The sequence below is a fragment of the Bos indicus x Bos taurus genome, chromosome X (genome assembly GCF_003369695.1).
Source record: "Bos indicus x Bos taurus breed Angus x Brahman F1 hybrid chromosome X, Bos_hybrid_MaternalHap_v2.0, whole genome shotgun sequence".
Lineage (NCBI taxonomy): Eukaryota > Metazoa > Chordata > Mammalia > Artiodactyla > Bovidae > Bos > Bos indicus x Bos taurus.
The window spans coordinates 88,524,218-88,547,714 of NC_040105.1; the positions used below are offsets into that span (position 1 = coordinate 88,524,218).

A 23,497-nucleotide genomic window follows, 5' to 3' on the forward strand; every position below is an offset into this window, starting at 1 on the left:
TGAGGGACTACAGCAGAGATTGAAGTCGTGAGGGAGAGAGTGGTGGGGTTGTTATTTTAGACAAGACAGGCAGGGAAGACCTCTTTCAGGAGGTGACATTTAAGCAGAGGTCTGAAGGAAATGAGGGAGAGACAACCATGAGGATATCTGGAGAAAGAGCCTTCCAAACAGAAAGAAGAAGAAAGTGTCTGAGGTGGGAGGAGGAGTGGGGTGCATGGGGAACAGTCAGGAAGCCAAGTGTAGCCACAGCTGAGTGAGTGGGGAGCTGAAGAGGTCGTGCTCAGAGAGGGAGCCGGGGGCTGCGTCAGGTAGGGCCTTGTGCGTCCATGCATGCGTGCTAAGTCATTCTGGTCATGTTTGACTCTGTGCGACCTTATGGACTGTAGCCTGCCAGGCTCTTCTGTCCATGGGCTTCTCAGGCAAGAATATTGGAATGGGTTATCATGCCCTCTTCCAGGGGATCTTCCCAACCCAGGGATCGAACCTGCGTCTCTTATATCTCCTGCATTGGCAGGCAGATTCTTTACCTCTAGTGCCACCTGGGAAGCCCAGGGCCTTGTAAGCCATGGCAAAAACTTTGGATCTTGCTCCACCGGAAGGCTTTGAACAGTTTTGCTCAGTCATGTCTGACTCTTTGTGACCCCATGGACTGTAGCCTGCCAGGCTCTCTGTCCATGGAATTCTCCAGGCAAGAGTATTCGAGTGGGTTGCCATGCCCTTCTCCAGGGGATCTCCCTGACCCAGGGATTGAACCCAGGTCTCCCACATTTCAGGCAGATTCTTTGCCATCTGAGCCACCAGGGAAGTCCTTTTCCTCATCTCAGTATATGGCATCTCCAGTCTTCCAGTTGACTCCTTTCTTTTTCTCACCTCCCACAACCGATCCATCAACATAACTTCTTGGTGCTATCTTCAGAATCTAGCCAGAATCCACTCACTCGTCATCATAGCACCATTATTACCATCCTGGCGCAAGCCTCTATCATGTTTTAACTGTATTCTTGCAGGAGACTCCAAACTAGTCTCCCTCCTCCGGCCGCCAGCCTCTGGTACTATTTTCCACACAGCAGACAGAGGCGTCCTTTTTAAATGCAAGTCAGACCCTGTCTGTTCAAAACCTTCCGGTGGAACAAAATCCAAAGTTTTTGCCATGGCTTACAAGGCCTGGACTTCCCAGGCGGCACTAGTGGTAAAAATCTGCCTATCAATGCAGGAGACATAAGAGATGCAGGTTCGATCCCTGGGTTGGGAAGATCCCCTGGAGTCGGACATGACAGAAATGACTTAGCATGCACGCACGCACGCACAAGGCCCTACTGGACGCAGCCCCCAGCTGCCTCTCTGAGCAGGACCTCTCCAGTAAGGAAGGAGAAAATCAGGTTTGGGGCTCTTTCAAACCACCACCACTACCAGCCTTGCCATGCAGCCTGTGAGCCCTACAATCAAGCATTCCTTTGTGTTCCCAGCCCTGAAGGGTCCCTGCCAGCTGGGAAGGCAATACATTAAGCAATTTTCTGCCATTAATGCTGTAGTTGAGATTCATTTACCAGATCAGCCACAGGAGGGCAGGGCCCTAAGATAAAGACACACCAGAAACAAACGTCCTCATCAGCTCTTGGGCCCTGGTCCCAGCTGTGTTCTCTTCCGGAGCCAACAATCTCATTCCCCACGGAGGGCAGATTGCAGAAAGCCACCTGTTCAACCCAAGTCCAGCCGAACCTCAGGCAGTGGGTCTCCGTCCTGGCTAGAGGGCAGAAACACCGGAGGGAGGAGCTTTACAAAGCACCAGTACCCAGTCCCCACCCCCGATCAATGACGTCAAATTCCTGAGGATAGGACCCAGGTATTAAGCTTCGAATGATTTCAAAATACAGCTAAGGTTGGGAACCACTGTGCTAAAGGAATCTTAGACTTCTCATCCTGAGCCACAGGGACAATTTGTTGGCAGCAGACAATATAGCACAAGGAAATCCAGGGCTGGAGATGGCTGCAGAAAGTGATTATAGTATCGATTGTTCACAGGAGTCCAGAAATGCCTTTGTGTTACACAGCTTGGTGCTCAGATCCTAGGGGCGGGGGTGGAGGGGGCATGGGCTATGGCAGGAACAAGGGAAGGGGCGAGGCAGAAAGATCTGTAGTTCTGTTCAGGCAGCTCTGCTTGACTCGTCTCCACAGTAGTCCCATTTCCACTGGAGGTGCCAGACACAAGGTAGGGGAACTCTTTGTTCCACCCGACAGTCACCCTGTATTTTCTCTGTGATCATCTGTCATCCTCGAATATCCTCATGTACAGTGTGGAATGAGGCATCTCTAGAGACCTGAATGGGCCATGCAGTCCACCCTTCATTTTTACATAGGAAATGGAGCCCAGGGAAGAGGCTATGGTTTATTCAAAGTATCAAAATAATTGAGTAGTGGAGCAAAACCCAGAACCTAGATTTTCTGAGTCCTGGATTAGCTATACAATCCCCTGCAGTGGACTGAAGCTGGAAGTCCATTCCTGGTCTTTTGTTCAATGGTCTGGTTCTATCTTGGTCCCAGCGAATGGATTTGCACAAATAAAGAACCCTAACTGGTACCCTATAGGCAGAGGGGACAGCCTCTTTGCTATCTCTACCAAAAGTCCATGATTATATCCTGTCCTAGAGATACAACAACAAAAAATTCAGATATTTATAGGAGCAAAATCAGAAAGTGGGATTGCCAGTATTTTCAAGGATTTTAGTCATTTCCAGTGTCTGTTGTACAGCCATTTTCAGCTTGTTTGTGCCTCATTACTCACTGACCCCTGCCTGTTGGTTTCTAAGACTCCATCCTACTCTCAGTCTTCAGCCTTGATCACTGACAGTGACTCACTCATTGCCAGCTGGTCTCTGCTATATGTCATAGAGTCATGTCTAGCCTTGTGCTTTGACACAGATGACGCCTGCCTTGCAGTGTGACGTGAGTGGCTCTCAAAGGTTGCCCTGTCCCAAAGCATCTTCAAAGTGCAACTATGGGGCCTGAGGTTTTTGATACTAGAGTGGCCCATCTGAACTAAAGTCTTAAGAATTGGGAAGGCCCTGGCCCAAATTCAAATGTACCTGGAAGGAGTAATGAACACATTTCAGAGGTCAGCAGATTATGGGCCTGTGTGGGCCAGCTCCTGTCTACCACTTGTTTTTTGTAAATAAAGCTTTATTAGAACACAGCCATTCTCTTCATTTCTGCATTGCCTATGGCTACTTCTGTAGTACCACATATGGTCTGCATGCATGTGTGCTAAGTCACTTAAATTGTGTCTGACTCTTTTGTGATCCCATGGACTGCAGTCTGCCAGGCTCCTCTATCCGTAGGATTTCCCAGGTAAGAATACTGCAGTGGGTTGGCATTTCCTTTTCCAGGGGATCTTCCTGACCCAGGAATTGAACCCGTGGCTCCTGACATGTCTCCTGCATTGCAGGAAAAGTTTTTACTGCTGAACCCCTGGGGAAGCACAAAGCCTAGAGTATTTACTTTATGGTCCGTTACAGAAGAAGTTCACAGACTCCTGCACTAACTCATTAGCATACTCTCACTCATGTTTCTAAACCTTACCTGATGCTAAAAATCACCAGGAAATGCTTATTAAAACACAGATTTCTTTGGGAATTCTCCGGAAGTCCAGTGGTTAGGGCTCTACACTGTCATTGCCAGGGCACAGGTTCAGTCTCTGGTCAGGAACTAAGAACCCACAAGCCGAGTGGCATGGCCAAAAACAAAACAAACACAGATTTCTCAGCCCATTTCAGACTTCAAAGGTCAGACTCTCTGAGAGGGTAGGGCCGAGGAATTGCTGAAAATGTCCTAATCCACGAAGCATAGATTAATTGAGTACCTTAAAGCTGGGACATCTGAGCTCTTGACTGACCCCATTTTTCCTCTAAGCAGCTGGAAGTCTCATTTTGCAACAGGCACCCTTTCTAGCAAAAATGAATTTTGGCTTGAAACACGGGACTAGAATTTCTAAGTACCTCCAGGGCCATTGCAAGCCCCTTGAAGTAAATATGAAGCCAGCAGCTTGGTGGAATAAGCAATAGAGGAGACAGTCTGCCTTCTCCCTCAGGGCTGAATTCAGCAGCTGGTGATTCTTTGACCATTTTTTAATTTGGTGACTCTATTAGTACAGATTTCAGGGTTGTGTTCACATATCTTGGCCGAAGACAGGTATATGGCTGAATGTTTTAAGTGTACGATAGGGCCCCACTTTGATAATTGTGAAAGGATTTTAAGAACATGGAGCTCAGGTTCCTGAAGCTTTAACAGCCTCCTGATTTCCCTTTCTGCTGCCTCATTTTCTTTGACACCTGAACCTACTTATAAGCAATTCCCACAGCAACCATTGTGGGAGCCTGGGACTATGGAGGGCCATCCTGATTCCAGGGGTCCACTGATAAGGGACCTGGGGGTCCTTCCTTGCTGCATTCAGGACTGCCTACAGGGGAACATGTCCTCTCCCTGGATTTCAAGGCCCCTGACAAACCACACATAACCCTCACTTCCCATCAATCACCTAATCGAGTTATTCTGCCCACAGCTTCTTCCCGTTTCTGTGCCTATGTCATGCTGTCTCTTCACCATCCCCACTCTTCAGGGCCCCCTTGTGTCCCTCTTGCTCAATAAATGCCATCTCCAAAACCCAGCTCAAATCCTACCTTAGTCCTGAATCCTTTCCCAACCTTGCCGTTCCCTTCTCTGGATTTCCTATAGTCCTCCTTTGTGAATCCACATAGCCATTACTTATCTCTCCAACTAGGTTGTAAAAGAAGAGGTGACATTTTGCATTACTGTGTCTCCCCCAGCACCAAGCACAGAGGAGGCACAGAAGAGAAGACAGTCGTTGATTGCAGGGGCTAGTACTGAATTAATTCATCAATTAAGCAAATAGGACTTGAGTACCTACTGTCTGCCAGGCCCTATACTCAAGAAGCTCTATGGAAAACCAGTTCTTCTGCAGTGGTTCCCATGATTTTGGCTTTTTTCTGGACAGGTGGCTTCAAGCAGAGGGGACTGAGACTCTCTGGGTACAGGCTGTTTTCAAAACCAGAAAACTAGTTTCATTTGAAGGGACTGTCTGCTTGCTTTGCCAGGACTGTTCTAGGTCACCAGTCAGTACTTTATTTTAAAATATTTATTGAGGACAAATGATGTGTCAAGGTCTAAGGATACCGAAATTAATACATATTCAGTCAATCATGGGGAATAGTTGGTCACTCAAAGATTAAAGAACATTCTTAAATACATCTAGACTTAGTAAGTGGCTACCTATGCAATATTGTTTGAGGGTCCCTGGGAAAGGATCTCTATGGCCGCTCAAAATACTCCCCAATGGTCTGCTACGGTAGGAGTCACTCTCTTAAAAAGAAAATGCCATCTGAAAGAGACTACACATTAGACCACGCACCTTGGCTACATATCAGAATCATTTGGGGAGCCTTTTCAAAAGATCAATACCTGGGCTCCATCCCCACAGCTTGTAATTCAATTGGTCAGGGCTAGAGCCCAAGGATCAATATGTTTAAGAGTTCTCAGAAAGTTCTAATGTATATATAGCCAGGGTAGAGAACCACTGTGGAGAAGGCAATGGCACCCCACTCCAGCACTCTTGCCTGGAAAATCCCATGGATGGAGGAGCCTGGTGGGCTGCAGTCCGTGGGGTCGCTAAGAGTCAGACACGACTGAGCGACTTCATTTTCACTTTTTCACTTTCATGCATTGGAGAAGGAAATGGCAACCCACTCCAGTGTTCTTGCCTGGAGAATTCCAGGGGCAGGAGAGCCTGGTGGGCTGACGTCTATGGGGTCACACAGAGTCGGACACGACTGAAGTGACTTAGCAGCAGCGGCAGAGAACCACTGTATTAGACCATTGCCAGCCACACAATGTATGAGTGGTAGCAGCCTTAAATATAGTCTGGTTCAATGTTTCCCAGATTCTACCGAGCATCAGAATTACTTACTTGTGGCTCTTATTAAAAGTACAGATTCTTGAGCCACAACGTGAACCTATCAGGAGGAGACTGTCCTCTGGGAGACTGTCAAGCCTTCACAGGAGAGTTTGATAAGAAGAAGCAGTCTTCATGCACCCATGAGATATCAAGTGCTACCTTGTTACGTGATGTAGGAGCTACAACAGTAATGTCTGCTGGGGGCGGGGGGTGCGATCTTCAAGGAGTTTTCACTTCAGTGTAAGAGAGAAGATTTTCTCACTTGATTTTTGTTATTCACAGTTGTGTTAACACTGAACTAATGAATACTGAACAACTGTTCTTAGGGGGATTGTGTATGTGTCTCACATAGATTATAATCTTAAATTCTAAAAACAATTCATCCTGGTAGATTCGATTTTATTTCACCAGGAGAAAATGAGGTTCTGAAGTGTTAAGTGACTTGCCTGATGCCGCCCCTCTAACAGGTATCAGAGCTGGCATTCAAACCCCATCCCACTGTCCCCGGGCCGGAGTTTCCTGGACTACACTGCACTGCCCACTACCATCTCCATCCTCAGGACAACTCTGCATGACAACTAAAACAAGACAGAGCATCATTTTGCCTGACCTCAGCTGGGAACAGGTACATTGGGAGACTCAAATTTTTCATGCTCTGCATATGTCAGCAAATGACCAGGAAAGCGCCGTAAGTCTCGATTTTGGAGTCACAAATAAATTTTAGGAAGTGGGCAAATTGGAAAATATGAAATCTGTGAATAATGAGGACTGACTATACATGTTTGCAAGGCTGATATTTGGTCGGGACGTGCTGGGATGGCCATACCTATTGTAAAACATTGAGGGACTTTTGCTCACTGTCTGATAAGTAGTCTGTGCCCTAAGCTTTTTGGGTGCCACCTGATCTCTCCCCTGGAACCTCTTTATAAAAGATCAAATAACAAAGGGTTAACACCTGGCACAGTTAGGTGGCCTGCAAGACTCTGCTCCACCGCCTGTGGATGGCTTACATTCTCACTGGAAGGCCCTTCCTGTACAGGTTGCTAACTGTTTTGACTATCCCTTCTGTGTATATGTGCCCCCATACTTTTCTATGTTTCTAGGGTTTAGAGGGGCTTCTCCGGTGGCTCAGTGGTAAAGAATCTGCCTGCAATGCAGGAGACCCGGGTTCAAACCCTGGGTCAGGAAGATCCCCTGGAGAAGGTAACGGCAATTCCAGTATTCTTGCCTGGAGAATCCCCATGGACAGAGGAGCCTGGTGGGCTACAATCCACAGGGTCACAAAGAGTCAGACATGACTGAAGGAACTTAGCAGGAGCAGCAGGGTTTAGAGGGCACAAGGCCAATAACTAGAATGTAAGCTCTCCAAGGGTAGGAAGCATGTTTGTCCTGTGCACTGCTATATTCCCAGCCTGGAAGAGTGCCTAGAATAGTGGGCATTCAGTAAATGTCTGATGAACAAATTAATGAACTAGAAACTCTCATTGAGGTTAGTCAGGCAAAGATGTTTGGAAGACATAAGTCTTAAGGCAGGTATTCAAGGAAAGAGCCATGTGTTACAAGAGATGTGGATCACAACAAGGATAGAAGTCTACAGGGTGGTGAGAACTAAGAAATGTACAAGGAAGAGAAGGAGAGCACCCTGGCCATGACAAAGAGGTGTTGGGGGCACTGGGATGAGAGTTGGGACAGAGATGGGGGAGTGTTAGGCTCTTTATTCTGCACCTAAGTTTGGACACTTGAGTTTGATTTAGGTTTCCTTTATTCCAACAAATACTGAGCACCTATTCTATGTCAGATGCTGTTCCAGGTGCTAGTGATACAGCAGTGAACCACAGTCTACTCTCATGGAAAGCAGTCTGGCTGTTTCTTAATAAACTAAACGTACACTTAGTATATGACTGGACAATCACACTTTTGGGCATTTGTCCTAGAGAAACGAAAACTTATGCTCACAAAAAACCCTGTACATGAATGTTTATAGCAGCTTTAATATCATGCTAGCCAAAGCCTGGAAGGAACCAAGATGTTTTTCAACAGGTGGATGACTAAACAGTGGTACATCCATACCATGGAATACTACTCAGCAATAAAAAAGGAGCAAACTGTTAATACAAGCAATGGCTTGGATGAATTTCAAGGGCATTGTGCAGAGTGAAAAAATCCAATCCCCAAAGGTTACATACTTTATGATTCCACTTATATAATATTCTTGAAATGATGAAATTACAGGAATGGAGAACAGATTAGTGGTTGACACGGATTGAGGGTAGGGAGTAGGTGCCCCAAAAAAGAGCAACATGAGGCATCCTTTCAGTAATAGAACTCTCCAGTATCTTGGCTGTGTTGATACATGAACCCACACATGTGACAGAGTAACACTGAACCATTCACATCACTGTACCGACATCAGTGTCCCAGTTCTGATATAGTACTGTTAGGGATGTAACATGTAACCACTGGGAGAAACAGGGTAAAGGATACACAGGGATGTCACTGTACTAGCTTTGCAACTTCCTATGAATCTACAATGATATCAAACTAAAAAGTAAAAAAAATCAGGGATTCCCTGGTGGTCCAGTGGTTAGGACTCCATGCTTTCACTGTGGAGGATACAGGTTTGATCTCTGGTCAGAGAACTAAGATCCCACAAAGATTACTACGAGGAAGTGACCTAGTAACAGACACAGTGCCTCTGGATTCCAACTTTTAAGAAGGGCCTGGGGACTTCCATTTTTAATAAATAGTCCTGGTGACTATTATGATCAGGCAAGCATGGGGAACACTGATCTAGTCTAAATCCCTCAATTTACAGATGAGGAAACAGGTTCAGAAAAGGGAACTGACTCCCCCAAGGTCATACAGGCAGTTAGTAATTGAACCTAGACAAAGATGAACCTATTTGTCCAACTGCACCTCCCCAGCAACTTTATAGTAAATCCTCCACATACAGTGTTGTGTCTCATACACCATAGGCCATTTAGTATATACCTGTATAAAATGAATGAATAAGATTAGCACCCACAGTCTACAAGGATTAATGGAATTGGACACTGGACAGGTAAATTTTGATGGGACACAGCAAAAAAGAGGTAGAAAATATGTCTGGAACTGGGGCAGTGGTGGGGTAGCTTAAGTGGGGGAAAGCAGAGCACACAGGGCAGCACACAGCACTATGGAGCCCTTCAAAATCCTCAAGTCTGGGATGTGAGCATAGACAAGATGTGCAGAAGGTACGATTTTAAGTTCACTCCTAAACCCTTGGCTCACAACAATGCTGGTCCTAGTCTCTCCCATCTCCCTCTCCCATCACTGTCACTTTCCAATGTGGGAATGCTCTTGTCTCAATCAGGAGGAAGGGTGGATGGCAAAGAGGCTCACTCACCTGATGAGTGTGCAGAACTGTAAGAACGATGAATTCCTTAGCGCTCCTACAGAGAGAAGAGGGAACAGGAGAGTAGTGTATCATGCACTGGGTATTCATCTAGCACAAGAAGGAACACCAGAATTCTCCCCTGGGCTGCATTCAGGTATATGGATTAGGACAGAGGGCAATCTAAATATCTGCATGGCTGCCTCGCCTCCCATCATTTGTGGCAGCTGACATCCACCATCCATAGAGGTTCACACAGGCTTCTGAAAATGGTATTATCATTACCTCTGGGTTGTCATTTTTCAGGTCTTTTTATATTCCTTCTCACATTCTCTCTAGAAATCCTCAAACCCTAGGAACCTTTTATCTATAGGCAAAAAAGTTTGCAAGGAAAACGAAAGACCTGAATTAAGGAACTCAAAGGGAGCACAATCAGAGTCCTGGGAACCGTGTACCATGATTATTGGCAATTTGGTATTTAAGTAAGAGGAGAAACTCAAAGGAAAAACCCAAAGGAGGTCATTTGGTCATCATGACTCATACTCAGCAGAGTTGTTTTAATTGAAGGACCAAAAAAAATGAGAGCCAGAGAGCAACAGATGGAAGACAAGACTCTCCAGATAGCAAACATTCAAAAGGATGAAGAATTTGAAACTCTTCAGACAAGAATTATGCCAATGATCCAACAAGCTGTGAGGTATGAAAATTCTCTCCCAAGAATACATCATCCTTTAAAAGAACTAAAAGAAATGGAAAGAGTTCACCTTGAAGGAGCTTCCCCTCTTTGCTGGTCTTTTTACAAATGTTTCTGGGAACAAAGGTGTTCAGGAAGCAGAGTCAAGACACCCTTGATTCTGGGTATTCAAGAAAAGCCCGGGCTTCCCTGGTGGCTCAGTGGTAAAGAATCCGCCTGCCAACACAGGAGACTCAGGTTCGATCCCTGATCCGGGAAGATCCCACATACTGTGGAGCAACTAAGCCCATGTACCACAACTACTGAGCCATGCTCCACAACAGGATAAGCTACTGTAATGAGAAGCCCATGCATTGCAACTCGAGAGTAGCCCCTGCTCTCCACAACTAGAAGCAATGAAGATTCAGCACAAAAATAACAAATAAATAAAATTATTTTTAAAAAAAGAAAAGAAAAGCCCAGGGCCCCTGCTCGAGGACTTGGACTGGTACCATATTCAATGAGGCAGAGTCCAGGGATGTTGTCAGCTCCTGGGTCTGGGAAGGTCCTCGAGTAAGGAAGGAGCTGTGTTCCAAGGAAAACACCTGGAAAGTCCTGTCTGTTGGCCAGGGCAGGGAACTAGTATAGATTGAATTATGTGACTCCTGTGCTCCAGCCCCTGCCACGTCTCCCCATATCATGTAGAGCAAAGCTAAAGTCCTTGCAGTAGCTACAACTACCCCGTTCCTTACCCCACTCCACACGTGGGCTTCTCCCATGTTCCCCAAACATATCACACACACTCCTGCCTTAGGGCCTCTACACTGGGTTCTTCTTGCCTTCTCTGATATCCTCATTTCCTCCAAGTCTTTCTTCAAATGTCACCTCCTCATTGAGGCCAACACTGGCCATGCTATTTAAAGTTGTACTCTGCACCCGTGTTCCCAGCATTCCTGATCTTTATCTTGTCCCCCTTTCTATTCTTCAATAACATTCATCAACTTCTAATATACTGTGCAATATTTATTTATCATGTTTACTGCTTATGATGTGTCTTCTTCCACTAGAATGTAAACTCCAATGGGCAAGGATTTTTGTCTGTCTTATTCACTGCTGTATATTCAGTGCCTAGAACAACAACTGATGCGCAGGAGACACTCAATATAATAAATATTCACTGAATGAATGAATGATTTGCTAGTCCCAGAGATTATCAAATGTGTGAGCTCTAACTTGACCCAGAAGGTGCTCTGAGCAGTCTCACAAAATTGGGCTACCTTGGTATGGGGTACAAAGATATCCACGAGAAGCAAAGCAAAGACTTCTGAGGGGTCAGCCTGAAAGAACCCCCAACATGCCCTGATGGGGTTGAAAGAATTCACCCCATGGTGATGTGGTGGTGGACCATGAAGGGTAGAGAGTGGGGGAATGCAATGGACAAACTGAACTTGGAGAAGAGCCAAACTAAGGGTCATTAGGGACCAGACACATACCAGGATATTGGGCTGGAGTGGGGAGCCTATGGAGGAAGACCTGCTCTGGACTTCAGGAAGGGGCAGTGCAAACCCTTCCAGAAGTAGCAAGGGGGCGTCACTCCTCTGCCTTTGAAGTGGAGGGAGGGGCCCTGGAGGCAGGTGGGCTTTGGGAGAACAAGAAAGATGAGTGGAATGAAAACACTCCAAATGGAGAAGGGTTGAAGGAGATGGAGGCAGAGATGGAGCAGACTACATCAGACAGAGAGAGAGAGAGAGTAAGAGAGCAAGCGTGTGAAGATAGATAGCTGAGGTCCCCCAAACTGAGGTTATCCCCTGGAATTTAGAGCTGAAAGAATCTAATTCCGTTCTCTCAGTTCTGTTGTCTTACTCCTTATCAAAGTGTCTATGCAAGGGGGCGTGGGGTGGTATGTGTGTGTGCATGTGATAGGCGTGTGGGGTGGGGGAGTATCTATGGCATAGGTGTGTGTGTGTGCGCGCATGTGGTACCTGTGGGTATGGGTGTATTTTTAGCGCATGGTGTGTGTGTGTGTGTATGTGGTGTGTGGTGGCATGGTGTATGGGGGGGAAGAGGTATGTAGTGTCTGTGTGATATGTGGTGGTATGGTATATACAGAGGTTGTTGTTGTTTAGTCGCTCAGTCGTGTCCAACTCTGAGACCCTGTGGACTGTAGCCCACCAGGCTCCTCTGTCCATGGGATTCTCCAGGCAAGAATACTGGAGTGGGTTGCCATGCCTTCCTCCAGGGGATCGTCACCACCCAGGGATCGAACCTGCATCTTCTGCCTTGGCAGGTGGGTTCTTTACTACTGAGCCACAAGGGAAGCCCCATATACAGAAGTAAGGGAGGGTAAAAGTCAGTGTGATGACTCCATGGACAGTGGTGGTCCTCCTCACATTCCTTTCTCTCTCTGACCTGCCCCCATCTGGGGAGGGCACTACACACACTGTGAGCAAAATCCAACATGGCAGTTTCCATGCCTCAACCTGCTGGCCAGGCATTTGGATTTTATTCTCCTTGTGGTTTTTTTTGGGGGGGGGAGGCGGTGCGGGGAGGGAGTGGCGGGTGGGAAATAATGTCTTGCTCACATTGATTCTGCTTATCTCAGAATGTTGTTTGAATGGCTTGTTTATTTCTTATTCTTTACTCACTTGGTCTGTGTCATTGGTCACTCACTTGTTCTCAGTAGTCACTGCACAGGTAAGTTGAAAACCAAAGGGCTTGGGTGAGGGGAGTTGTTGGGTGAAGGGAGGTGAGGTGAACTTCCAGGAGGCTGTTCTTTGTGTCTCTTCACATCACTGAATGAGGTTAAGCCAGAGTGTGTGAGGGCCCTCAGTCCCTGGAAGTTCTGGGTACCCAGGAGCCCTGGCTCAGGTTGCTCTCCCTGGGAAGACCCCTCTCTCTTAGCCAGGGAGGGCTGTGGCAGTCATAGTTACACTACTGGTGGGATGGGGATAGCCGTGCTCAGCTCTCGCAAGGCCCAAGAGGCTCCTATTACCTGATGAGTTCTATGAACCTCTCCCTGGGGGCTTCACTCACGTCCTCCTCATTAATGGCCACAATCTGGTCACCAGCCAGGAGCTTGTCCTCAGAGGGGCCTCCTGTGGAGGAGAGGAGAGAGGCGTGAGGCCTGGGTGGGAGGGAGTTGCCAGTGCCTGAGGGAGTGGCTGCAGGCACTGAGGCCTGCAGGAGATGCGGGCCGAGTGGTGCCACTGACAGGCAACTCTTTGAGCCCTGGGCCACTGTTGCCTGTAGCAAGTGGAGGGCAGAGGGCTGGAGAAAGAGAATGGAATGGCCCTGCCTAGGCTGGGAGTGGTGTGGTAGCAAAGGCCTGGTGCTCAAGCAAGGTTCACCAGTGATTCCCGGCTCGGACCTAGTGAGGAGCACAAACTTCGGTTTCATCAGGAGGGATCTGCTTGGGCACAAGGCATGGCTTCCAGACTACTGGAGGGGTTACAGGTGACAGGAGCGGGTAAGGAATCTTCTTACTTGAACATAATTCATACTTACTGGTCTGGAAGGATGTAGGCATTCACTTCCCTGGAGACAGGGGGATGAACTAAAGAACCTAAAGTGAAAGTGTTAGTGTCCAACTCTGTAACTCCAGTAGCCCGTCCACCAGGCTCCTCAGTCCATGGAATTCTCCAGGCAAGAATACTTGAGTGGGTAGCCATTCCCTTCTCCAGGGGATTTTCTCAATCCAGGGATCAAACCCAGGTCTCCTAGATTGCAGGCAAACTCTTTACCATCTAAGCCACCAGAGAAGCCCTAAAGGCATTTATTTTCTTTCACCTAAGAGACATGCTGCTGTCTGAGAAATGAGAAGAACAAGGCACAGACCCTAAATCACTGGCAGTTGGAAATTTGCTTTCTCTCCTCCTCACGTCTACTGTTGAGGTTTAGAAAGCAGACCTGCCTGAGGGCCCTACCTTCCTGATGGGGGTAAAGGGTGGGTTGGAGGGGCGCCCTGGGCTGTGCTGCCTCTGGTGCTTAGCAAAGATCTCCTTGGAGAAAAGGATTTTAGAGATTTAAGGAGAATGACAAGTAGAACTCAGCTTAACTCAAACCCAAAATAGGACATGTCTAAGGACATGTTTAAGGACATGTCTCACTCTCAACCCAGCCTGGATGCTTGTTGGGATCCACTTGAAAGGGTCAGATCCCAACTGTTCCTCTCTCTGCAAAAAAGTGTGCTGTGTAAATGCAACAAACATGAACAACAACCAGGTCACCATGTCAGTTGAGCATCACTCTGTGGCTCTGGAGAGTGGGGCCTGTGTGCTGAGGGTGAGGCCTGTATGCTCAGCGAGCAGGATTCCCCACTCCAACCGCAAAGACCCTCAACCCACTCTTCTGACAGCACAGGGATGTCAGAAACAGGAAGCCTGCTGGTGAAGAGCCCATTCTTTGCAGCAAGTCAGGCTTGGACGCTCAACTCAAATCTACAACTCAATGGCTGTGGGACCTCGGATGAGACATTTCATCTCTCTGAATCTCTCTTTCCTCATCTAAGAAATGGAAAAATAACAGCAGAAGAAAGATGGGAGGATAAATGGGATGATGGATGTAGAGCATTTAAAACAGTTGATTGATGTTGGTAAGAATTCAATAAATGGTACTTATTATGTCTTCCAAGGGACAGTTCCTTCCACTCATTTCATTCCTCCTATTTGTTGTCGTTTAGTCGCTTCAGTCATGTCCCACTCTGTGCGACCCCATGGACTGTAGTCTGCCAGGCTCCTCTGTGCATGGGATTCTCTAGGCAAAAAATACTGGAGTGGGTTGCCATTTCTTTCTCCAGGGGATCTTCCCGACACAGGATCAAACCCACATCTCCTGCATTGGCTGTACTGTGCTTATTTACTCAGTTGTGCCCAACTCCCTGTGACCTTTGGATAGCAGCCTGTCAGGCTCCTCTGTCCATGGGATTTTTCAGGCAAGAATACTGGAGTGGGTTGCCATTTCCTCCTCCAGGGGATCTTCCTCACTCAGGGATTGAACCCATGTCTCCTGTGTTTCCTGCATTGCAGGTGGGTTCTTTACCCGCTGAGCCAGGTAGATTCTTCACAACTGAGCCACCAGGAAAGATATTCCTCCTATCTACTTCTGCCAAATATGCCAATCTTTTAGGTGCAGACCACTCTACCTATTCCCTCCCTCCCTTCTTTCCTTTCTCCTGTCCATCCATTCATCCCTCCATCCTTCCTTTCAATGGAGGAGGTCCTCATAGAACTTGGTCTCCATCACAGGCCTTGGCTCTCTGATGGCAGTGGTAAGCTCAGTCTACTTACTATTTTCATGGAATTGTTTGTTGGCTTGTTCAGCCTTAACTGTTCCTCTCTGCTGCTGCTGCTGCTAAGTCGCTTCAGTCATGTCTGACTCTGTGCGACCCCATAGATGGCAGCCCATCAGGCTCCCCCGTCCCTGGGATTCTCCAGGCAAGAACACTGGAGTGGGTTGCCATTTCCTTCTCCGATGCATGAAAGGGAAAAGTGAAAGTGAAGTCACTCAGTCGTGTCCGACTCTTCTTGACCCCATGGTCTGCAGCCTACCAGGCTCCTCCGTCCATGGTATTTTCCAGGCAAGGGTACTGGAGTGGGGTACCATTGCCTTCTCCTGTTCCTCTATAGGATGCATCTTATCTTTTCTTGTGGCCTCAAAATCAAGTTTTCTGCATTGGATGGAGGGGCACCTGGGTTGGAGGCAGGTCTGAGATCAGCCTGCTGGCCCCATGGCCTCCTGTGGTCTCCCTTGTGGCTTTTCTTCTCTCCACTCCTCCAACCCCTTCTTATTCATTCTCAGACCACCTGCAGCAACCCTGTGAATTCTGTCTCCTCTAAAGTTAAACCAGGGTCTCCTGGTGATCTGTTACTAAGTTTTATATGGTCCCTCTTTCCCAGGATAAATTTGATTTTGGATCAGAGACTCAAAAACCTTTTGCAAAACTGCATGACTACCTCAGGAGCCTTAGGTCAGCCACAAACTCCTGTACCGAATTGTTTTTTTACTTTATGCCCTCCAGTTGAAGAGCAAGCTTACAAAAATCTTTTTCTTTTCCTTGGAGGATTGCAAAATTCATCAAATTTCTGCTAGACCAGTTTGTACTCCGGCTGCTCCTCTTGACTGAGCAAGAAACTGTTGTAAACATCTAAAGCCTCAGGCCCAGCAATTCAGGAATAGAGCTCCTTTCCGTCTGTCTTTTCTTGTCAATGCCTAGCAAGATTTGGAACAAAACAGTGCTCAGGCCCTTTCCCATTTCATTCACAACAGCAGGCTTTCACAGTTCTGGTGGGCTCGCACTTGGTCCACCCCGTATGGTCCCATTCAAGCCCTGCTTCCCTCCCCACCCCCCTCAGTGGCATCACACAGGCACAGGTGCAAATCCTAGCTCTGCTACTTCTTAGTGGAGTGACCCTGGACATGCCATTTCTCTTCCTCTCTGCCTCAGTTTTCTCATCTGTAAAATGGGAATGGTATTACTTACCTTGTGGACATAGCCGCAAGCACTGAACAAGATGATGTAAATTTGTACACTCTAGGGGGCTTCATCAATGGTAGGTGTTGTATTGCTACTGGGGCTTCAGAGATTTCACTTCCTCTCCCTTTCTCTGCCACCTATGGTCTATATCCTGACTCCAGCCTTCACTGGATGACCTATTTGGTGAGCGTGTACTGGTCTCTACAGCCTGATGATTAGATTCTTGGGGGCAGGAACTCTGTCTTGTTATTTCCCTATAACCTTGCTTAGAGTAGGCAGTCAATACATACTTGTTGAATTGAATCAGATCGGTATGTCTCACTCAAGGCAGTATGGCTCTTCTGTGAAGGTTCTATGCAAAGGGAAGTTTTGTTAAGACCCAGACCCTACTAAATTATCAACTGCAGCGTCAGTGTTGTGTGTGGATAAATCTTTAAAAACCAGCTCCCTCACACAGTTATTGGCTGGCAAGTCTTCACCCACTCTTCATGAATTCCTTGGCAACACAGTATACTTGGGTGCTCTTTTCTCTGGGACGATGTGTGGGTGTTTGGTGGGGGTGGGAGCCAGGGCCAGGGGGACACTCTGGGTGACACCTACCTGGCCTCACAGATCGCACCACCACAGGCCTCTCACTGCCAGCCACGAAGCCAAAGCCACATATAGGGTCCCGGTGAATGGTCACTTGTCGCAGCGTCTCTGCCGGCAGCTGCTCACATTCCATATCATTTGCGTTCTCTTCCTGCATCACATGACTGAGGGGGAGGGGAAGATGGGAGCAAAAGAAGACGCAAAGGCAGCTAAGCCTCAGAGCAGCTGGGAGGGATGCTGATAAGGGTGCTGGCCATGGCACCTGGGAGTTCACGCACATTGCTTCCTACATCCTCTGGCACCAGCAGAAGGGATGACCAATGCATATTTCACACTGGAGAAAGAAGAGTCTAGAAAGGAGAAGCCACTTGGCTATAGGGCCAGGGCCAACAGAGGACATGGGTGCCATGGAGCCTGACATTAGAGTCTGTCCTTTCCTCAAGATACTGGGACTCAGAAGGAGCCTAAAAGCAAATGTGTTGTTGGAAGGTTAACCGGTATCACCCATGGAATCGGCTATTAACTCCCTGAGAGAAACCAAAACCTTGAGGGAAGGGACTGCAAAACAGGCAAGGCCGTGGGGAAGGAATGTGAAGTCATTTCAGAGTGTGGAGCACCTTCACGAAGTCCTTGTGTAATTTTAAACTTTAAAATCCCTTAGGTCATATATAAAAAGAAAATATTGAGATGCCATATGAAAACAAACAGGCTCACATGGAGGACCAGTCCCTTACACAACTGTGCATAATGCTAACTTCTGTTTTTTGTTTTTTTGGCCACACCAAACAGCATGTGGGATCTTAGTTCCCCAATCAGGGATCAAACCCGTGTCCACTGCAGCAGAAGTGCAGATTCTTAACCACTGGACCACCAGGGGAGTCCCAATGCCAACTTATTTCAGTTAATAGGACAGCTGGAGAATAGCTGCCAAGGGCAAGTGGGAAGAGCCACTGCTGGAGGCTGTCAGCAGACCTGAACCCAGGTGAGCTGGGAGAAGAGAAATCGCTGCCCTGATACTTGGGAGAGATTATAGATGGCACTCCAATGCCCGTAACAGATCTTACTGAAGCTTCAGAATTATGCCAGGACTTTATAAAGGGTTAACATCAAGGGCAAGGGTGAAGCATATTGCAGGCAAGGATGGGTCTGAGCTCAGTATTTGAATGAAGAGCCTTAAGGAGTGAAGGCATGGGGACCCCTGGGCTATGTGAAGGCACTGGGTTTAGGGGCAGAAAAGAGGAGAAAAGGGAAATGAATGACCGGGAGGCAGGATAGGGCAGGTGGAGGTGGAAGAGAGGGGACCAGAGCCAAGAGGCTTTCTGGTCTAATAAATGAGGTTGAGTTTCCTAGTCTCGGCGTGTGTTTCTGAAACACTAAGGTTCCAGGCAGGGCCCTTCTGAACAAGATACAGAGGGCCAGGAGCTAATTAATCAAACTAGTGCAAGATTTGGAAAAGAAGTGGGAGGTTCTGACACTAGGAGAGTGATTGTTGACTAACTAAGAACACCAAATTCCTCAGGAGCAAACGGTTGTAAGCAATTAGGTTGTTTATCAGGACACAGATTTGCTAATTAGAGAGGAGCTTTAGGACTATCGATGGGGAGAGGGTGGGAAGATTTAGAGTAATTGTGTAAAAGAGAAATTCATAGTCCCAGACTCATCTCTCTCATTGAAGAACTCAGGAAGAAAGATGGACCGTGGCTGATTGGAATCTGACCACATCAACTATGGCTGCACCCAAGCTGACTTGGGCTCTGTCTGGTGTCCCTTAGGGAGGTGGAAGGGGCTTCCAGGGCTAGGTCAAGGCTCCTGAAGATGAGTTCAGGAACTGGCTCCTTCCATTTCACACTGGGTAAGACAAATGGTCACTCTTTGACAGAAAGTTAGTTGGGAGCTGGAATATGGCTAGTTGGTGTTCTAGAGAGGTACCCTTCCAGGACAAGGGCTCAGTGACGGTGGCCTCAGGCTGGCCCCTCTCTCATTTCTGCTCCTGGGGGCAGGTAGGCACTTGAAGGCTTGAAGGGAGCCACAGAGGATCTTCCTGTGGCTGCCATCGTGCCTCACCATGGAGGCTGCTTCCCAAATGAGCCCTTGGCCTGCTGTTTCCTAATCTCAGCTCACTGGCCCTAAAAGGGCCTCTGCTTGGGATGACACCAGCTCATTTCGGCCATGGGCTCCAGCCAGGGCACCCTGGACAATGAGAGCCTGTCGGGATACACAGGCTGTGGCGTGGGAAGCAGGGACACCACAAGGAAGACCCACACATGCAATGAGAGCGCTCGACACCCTGTCCTTTGCTCAGGGCCCCCTGGTCACTGCAACCTTCCTTTTGGTGCCTTTTTCTTTTTCTAAAGCTAGGGACACTCCAGTCTCCACTGGGCCTTGAAGTACCACCAATACTCATGAAAAGAGACACTCCTGGTGCCAGGGGAACCGACAAGCTAAGAGCCTTTTGTGACCCAAGTGTTCTGCTTTACTGTTTGGACTATGTTAATCCATCAACAAGTATTTATTGAGTGCCTACTCACACAGTTGGAGATTTGGGGAGGAGGCACAAGAAGTTACAGATCTCTGCCTTCAAAGATCTTCCAGTCTGGGGTTGGGGGAGGGGGAACACACAAGTGTACACTGAACAGGAGAAAGAGAGTGGTAACTAAGAATAGTATAAAAAGTCAAAGTGTTAGTTGCTCAGTTGTGTCCCAATTCTTTGCAATGCCGAGGACTGTGGCCCTCCAGGCTCCTCTGTCCATGACATTCTCCAGGCAAGAATACTGAAGTGGGTTGCCATCTCCTTTTCCAGGGGATCATCCCAACCCAGGGATCAAACCCAGGTTTCCTGCATTGCAGACAGATTCTTTACCACTTGAGCCATCAGGGAGCCCATGAGAATAGTATATGAAGTTCATAATTAAGGTCCCAATAGTATGTTCATAGAAGGGAGTGAAGACTGAAGGGCTCCCTGGAGGAGGTAGGACCTATGCTGTGTAGTCAGAAAATGGCACTGATGGGAAGAGAAACACGAGGCTAAGCTCTGTCCATGGGTGGCCCCCATCTTTTCACAGGGGACCCAGCTATTTCTCCCACAGCCACAGGCATGTCTCCAGGTGTGACTGGAGCACTTCATCCCTGGGTTGTGTCTGACAGAGCTGGACTACCTGTCCCTAATTAGTTCTTCTTCCTTGTGCTCAGTTGTGCCCCCATGGGTACCCATGGGTGACCCCCCATGGACCGTAGCCTGCCAGGCTTCTCTGTCCATGGAATTCTCCAGGCAAGAATACTGAAGTGGGTTGCCATTTCCTTCTCCATGGGATCATCCCAAAACAGGGATCAAACCTGTGTCTCCTGCACTGACAGGCAAATTTTTTACCATTACCATGGTGCCAACCACTAGATCCTCCCCCAATTCTGCAAGGAGTCCTTTTTTCACACTGCTTGGGCCTTCCCAGCATCTGTGGTCAGAGAAGAAACCCCTCCTTTAACACACTGGAAGGCCATTTTGCAGTGCAAATTGCAGCTGTCCCCACCCTCCTGGGGTTGGCATCTTTCAGTGTCTGAGGCTCAGTCAGTCCCTCCGAAATTTGCTCAGTGCATAGAGACTTGGGAGTGACATTGAAGGCCAGTGGTGATGGATGACAGCAGCTCAGCTGTCCATGGGCCACGTGACTGCCCTCCTGGGGGAAATATGCACTTTGACTTTGAAAGATGTTTGGCTTCTGGTCTCATCAAACCGGGCAACTCTGAACAAAATTATGAAGCAGCCACAGCTTATGGTCCTCTCTCCCCACCCTCCACCCAGCTTTGTTTCTGGGATTGGCTATTTTGTTCTTCAAACCACACAGTGCCTTCAATCTGTCCTGTTCCTACCCAAGGTCTCCAAAGGTATATCCCTTCAGCCTGCACCAGGCTTGCCCTCTCTGGTCAGTGACCTGGGTAAAGGTCTAGCCTTTTCTCTTCTGCCTAATGATAACACTTTATAGCCAAGTGGTTATTTCTTTTTTATTCTTAAACCCATTATCTCATCCAACAAAAAGATCCTTTCACATCCATTATCACTTCCTAGTCGCCAAACAGACTAGGTCTCTGCCCCTCCTCCAGCCCAGACTCCAAGGCGGAGGCCAATGAGGGACTCAGCTGGGGCCAGATTTCTTGGACAGGGCTCACAATCCCAGTACCCTCATCTATACCCACCCAGGGTCCCGGACCTTCTGGCTATTTAGTCTCCATCGCAGAATTGGCCTAACCCTGCAGCCAGCAGCTCTCCACATCCTGGCCAAGTCTGACGGGCTGGCCCTCATCTTAATTCATCTGTCTTGGATCCCATTCACTCAGCGTCACTGGGAGAAGGAAATGAGATCATAGTTACAGCAACCCTTTAGAAGGTTAAACATATCATGTAGATGTAGAGGTGGTGATCTTACCAGTGGCATCATTTGGGGTGGCAGGCAGAGCAGAGAATAAGGGCTGAAGATAAACTTCGCTTTCTACAGTCCGGGCCCTTCCCCCACCAACTCCTGGCCTCTAAGTGGCAGCCCCAAGAAGTGCTCTGCCCCCTCATTTTCCAAGCAACTGTCCCCACTATCAGATGACCTGGCTCCCTATGGACACCCTGGCACCAGTTCCTTTGTGGGCTAAATTGATCCCCTACACCACCACCACTAACAACTCCCACCCTCCACCCCGCATCTCTGTCTAAAGAGGAGCTGGTGGCTGGAGCTCATGCTGACAACTGTTGCTAGGCAGGATGTGGTTGAAGGACAGGTGAACTGAGAAGATGGACTGATTGTGAGCTGCTGCTCTCTCCCCTGCACTTCTGGGCAGGAAGATAGAAATGTTAACAGCTTAACTCCCAGGCATCAGCTTTGAGCTCCCCATCCCTCCTTGCCTTTGGCTCCTTCTTCTTTACATTTATTGGCTCCTTGGGGAGTTTTGTTGCTCCCCTCGAAACTGGCAGGCTGTGGAGACACATGGGGCCAATTAGCCCTCTGCTTCCAGTCATAGGAGGCTGATTCTCCTGAAAGCTCCAGAGATCCCACGTGGCAGCTGGGACCCCAGGAGATGCCATCTTCTCCTTGTGGTAGGAATGGGAGATCCTGGGTGAAGGAGCTGCTCTGGGTGCCCTCTTTTCAGGAGCTTGAACACAAAACCCTTCTTTTGCTAAAGGAGCCCTCACTTGGGCTCACTTACTCTAAGCAGGGTGGCTCACCCTTGAGTGTGTAGTTGCACCACCTGGGAGTAGTACTAGAATGATTCTGATGCAGTAGGTCTGGAGTTAAGTTTAAGATTCTAGCAAATTCCAGGGTGCTGCCCAGGTGGCTTGTTCATGGACCACACTTTGAGGAGCAAGATATAAAAGAACACCTTTGTCAGACAATGGGAGGGCCACAATCAAGTGGGAGGGATAAGGTGCTTTCATTCCGTTGGTTTATGGCATTGAAGGCACAGTTAAAACACAAATGCTATCTTGGGGAAACGATACAGAAAGCCATGCAAACAAATGACTGACTGGCTGAATCAGATTTACCCCAGGAGAGAATAGGGAGTGAGCTATAAGGATAAGAAGTGACAGGTAAGGCTGAATTAGGGGAAAGGAGAGAAAGATCTGGAGAGATGGGGCACCATTTACCCTGAAGAGTCTGGTCAGTCAAAGAACAGCCTGAGGTCTCACACAACATCTGGGAGTAAGGTGAGGACAATGCTGAGAGAGGACAGTGCTGAAAACAACAGCTACCATTTACTGAGGACTTGTGGTGTGCCAGGTACTATGCACATATTGCCTCACTCCAGCCTCACGACAACCCCATGAGTAGAAGACCTTATTGCCATTTTACAGATGAGGAAACCGAGATTGGGGAAGAGAGATTAATTTACTCCACGACATCCACCTATTTACACTGTGGTGTAGCTACAATGTCAACCCAGGTCCATCCAACTCCAGAGCCAATTTTCTCACACGATTTGGGCCAAGAACCTGTGGGTAAGTAACGGGCATGAAGAGATGTTGGGGGAGAGTCAGCAGACTGCTCCTCTGCCAGGGAACAGAAGGCCACGCCAGTGCTGTGTGTCAGAGCAGCCTCCCCTGAAGCCACCACAGCAGAGGGGACAGGTGGGAGACTCCAGCCCCAGAACTGACTTCCTACCTGCCTCCAAGTCCACCCTCCTACATGGGAGACTCAGCCCAGGGGGCCTCCCATGCCTGTTAACCTCAGTCACCACCAGAGAGAAGTGCACTCAACTCTGGTCATCCCTCAGAACCCAGGGGTTCTCATCCCCGTGGGCATCTGTTCACCCTCTAATGCCACCCTTCTCTTCTCTTCTCTTCGAACTCTTTTGCGGTGCCCTTGGGAATTCTCAGTCAATAGCAAACTCCTCTGTATCTTTCACTGACTCTCTGAAAGTGCCCTTTCGCTTCTTTCTCAATGGAAG

The 23,497-nt window shown here is 48.1% G+C and overlaps 1 protein-coding gene across 5 annotated transcripts in view; it reads right to left on the minus strand.

Moving 5' to 3' along the window:
• FRMPD3 (FERM and PDZ domain containing 3) overlaps positions 1-17,234 on the minus strand; it is a 69,091-nt gene extending 51,857 nt beyond the window's left edge. For 3 of the 5 annotated variants that reach the window (XM_027534479.1, XM_027534484.1, XM_027534478.1), the window contains exons 1-3: positions 17,084-17,234; positions 13,004-13,106; positions 9,351-9,396 (exon numbers count right to left, since the gene is read on the minus strand). In XM_027534479.1, coding sequence (XP_027390280.1) covers positions 9,351-9,396; positions 13,004-13,106; positions 17,084-17,231 — 297 coding nt within the window. In that variant the 5' untranslated portion in view covers positions 17,232-17,234. Of the gene's footprint in view, positions 1-9,350; positions 9,397-13,003; positions 13,107-17,083 lie in introns of those variants that run through there. The other 2 variants (XM_027534481.1, XM_027534480.1) reach the window with 2 other exon arrangements.
• Between the last annotated feature and the right edge of the window lie 6,263 nt (positions 17,235-23,497).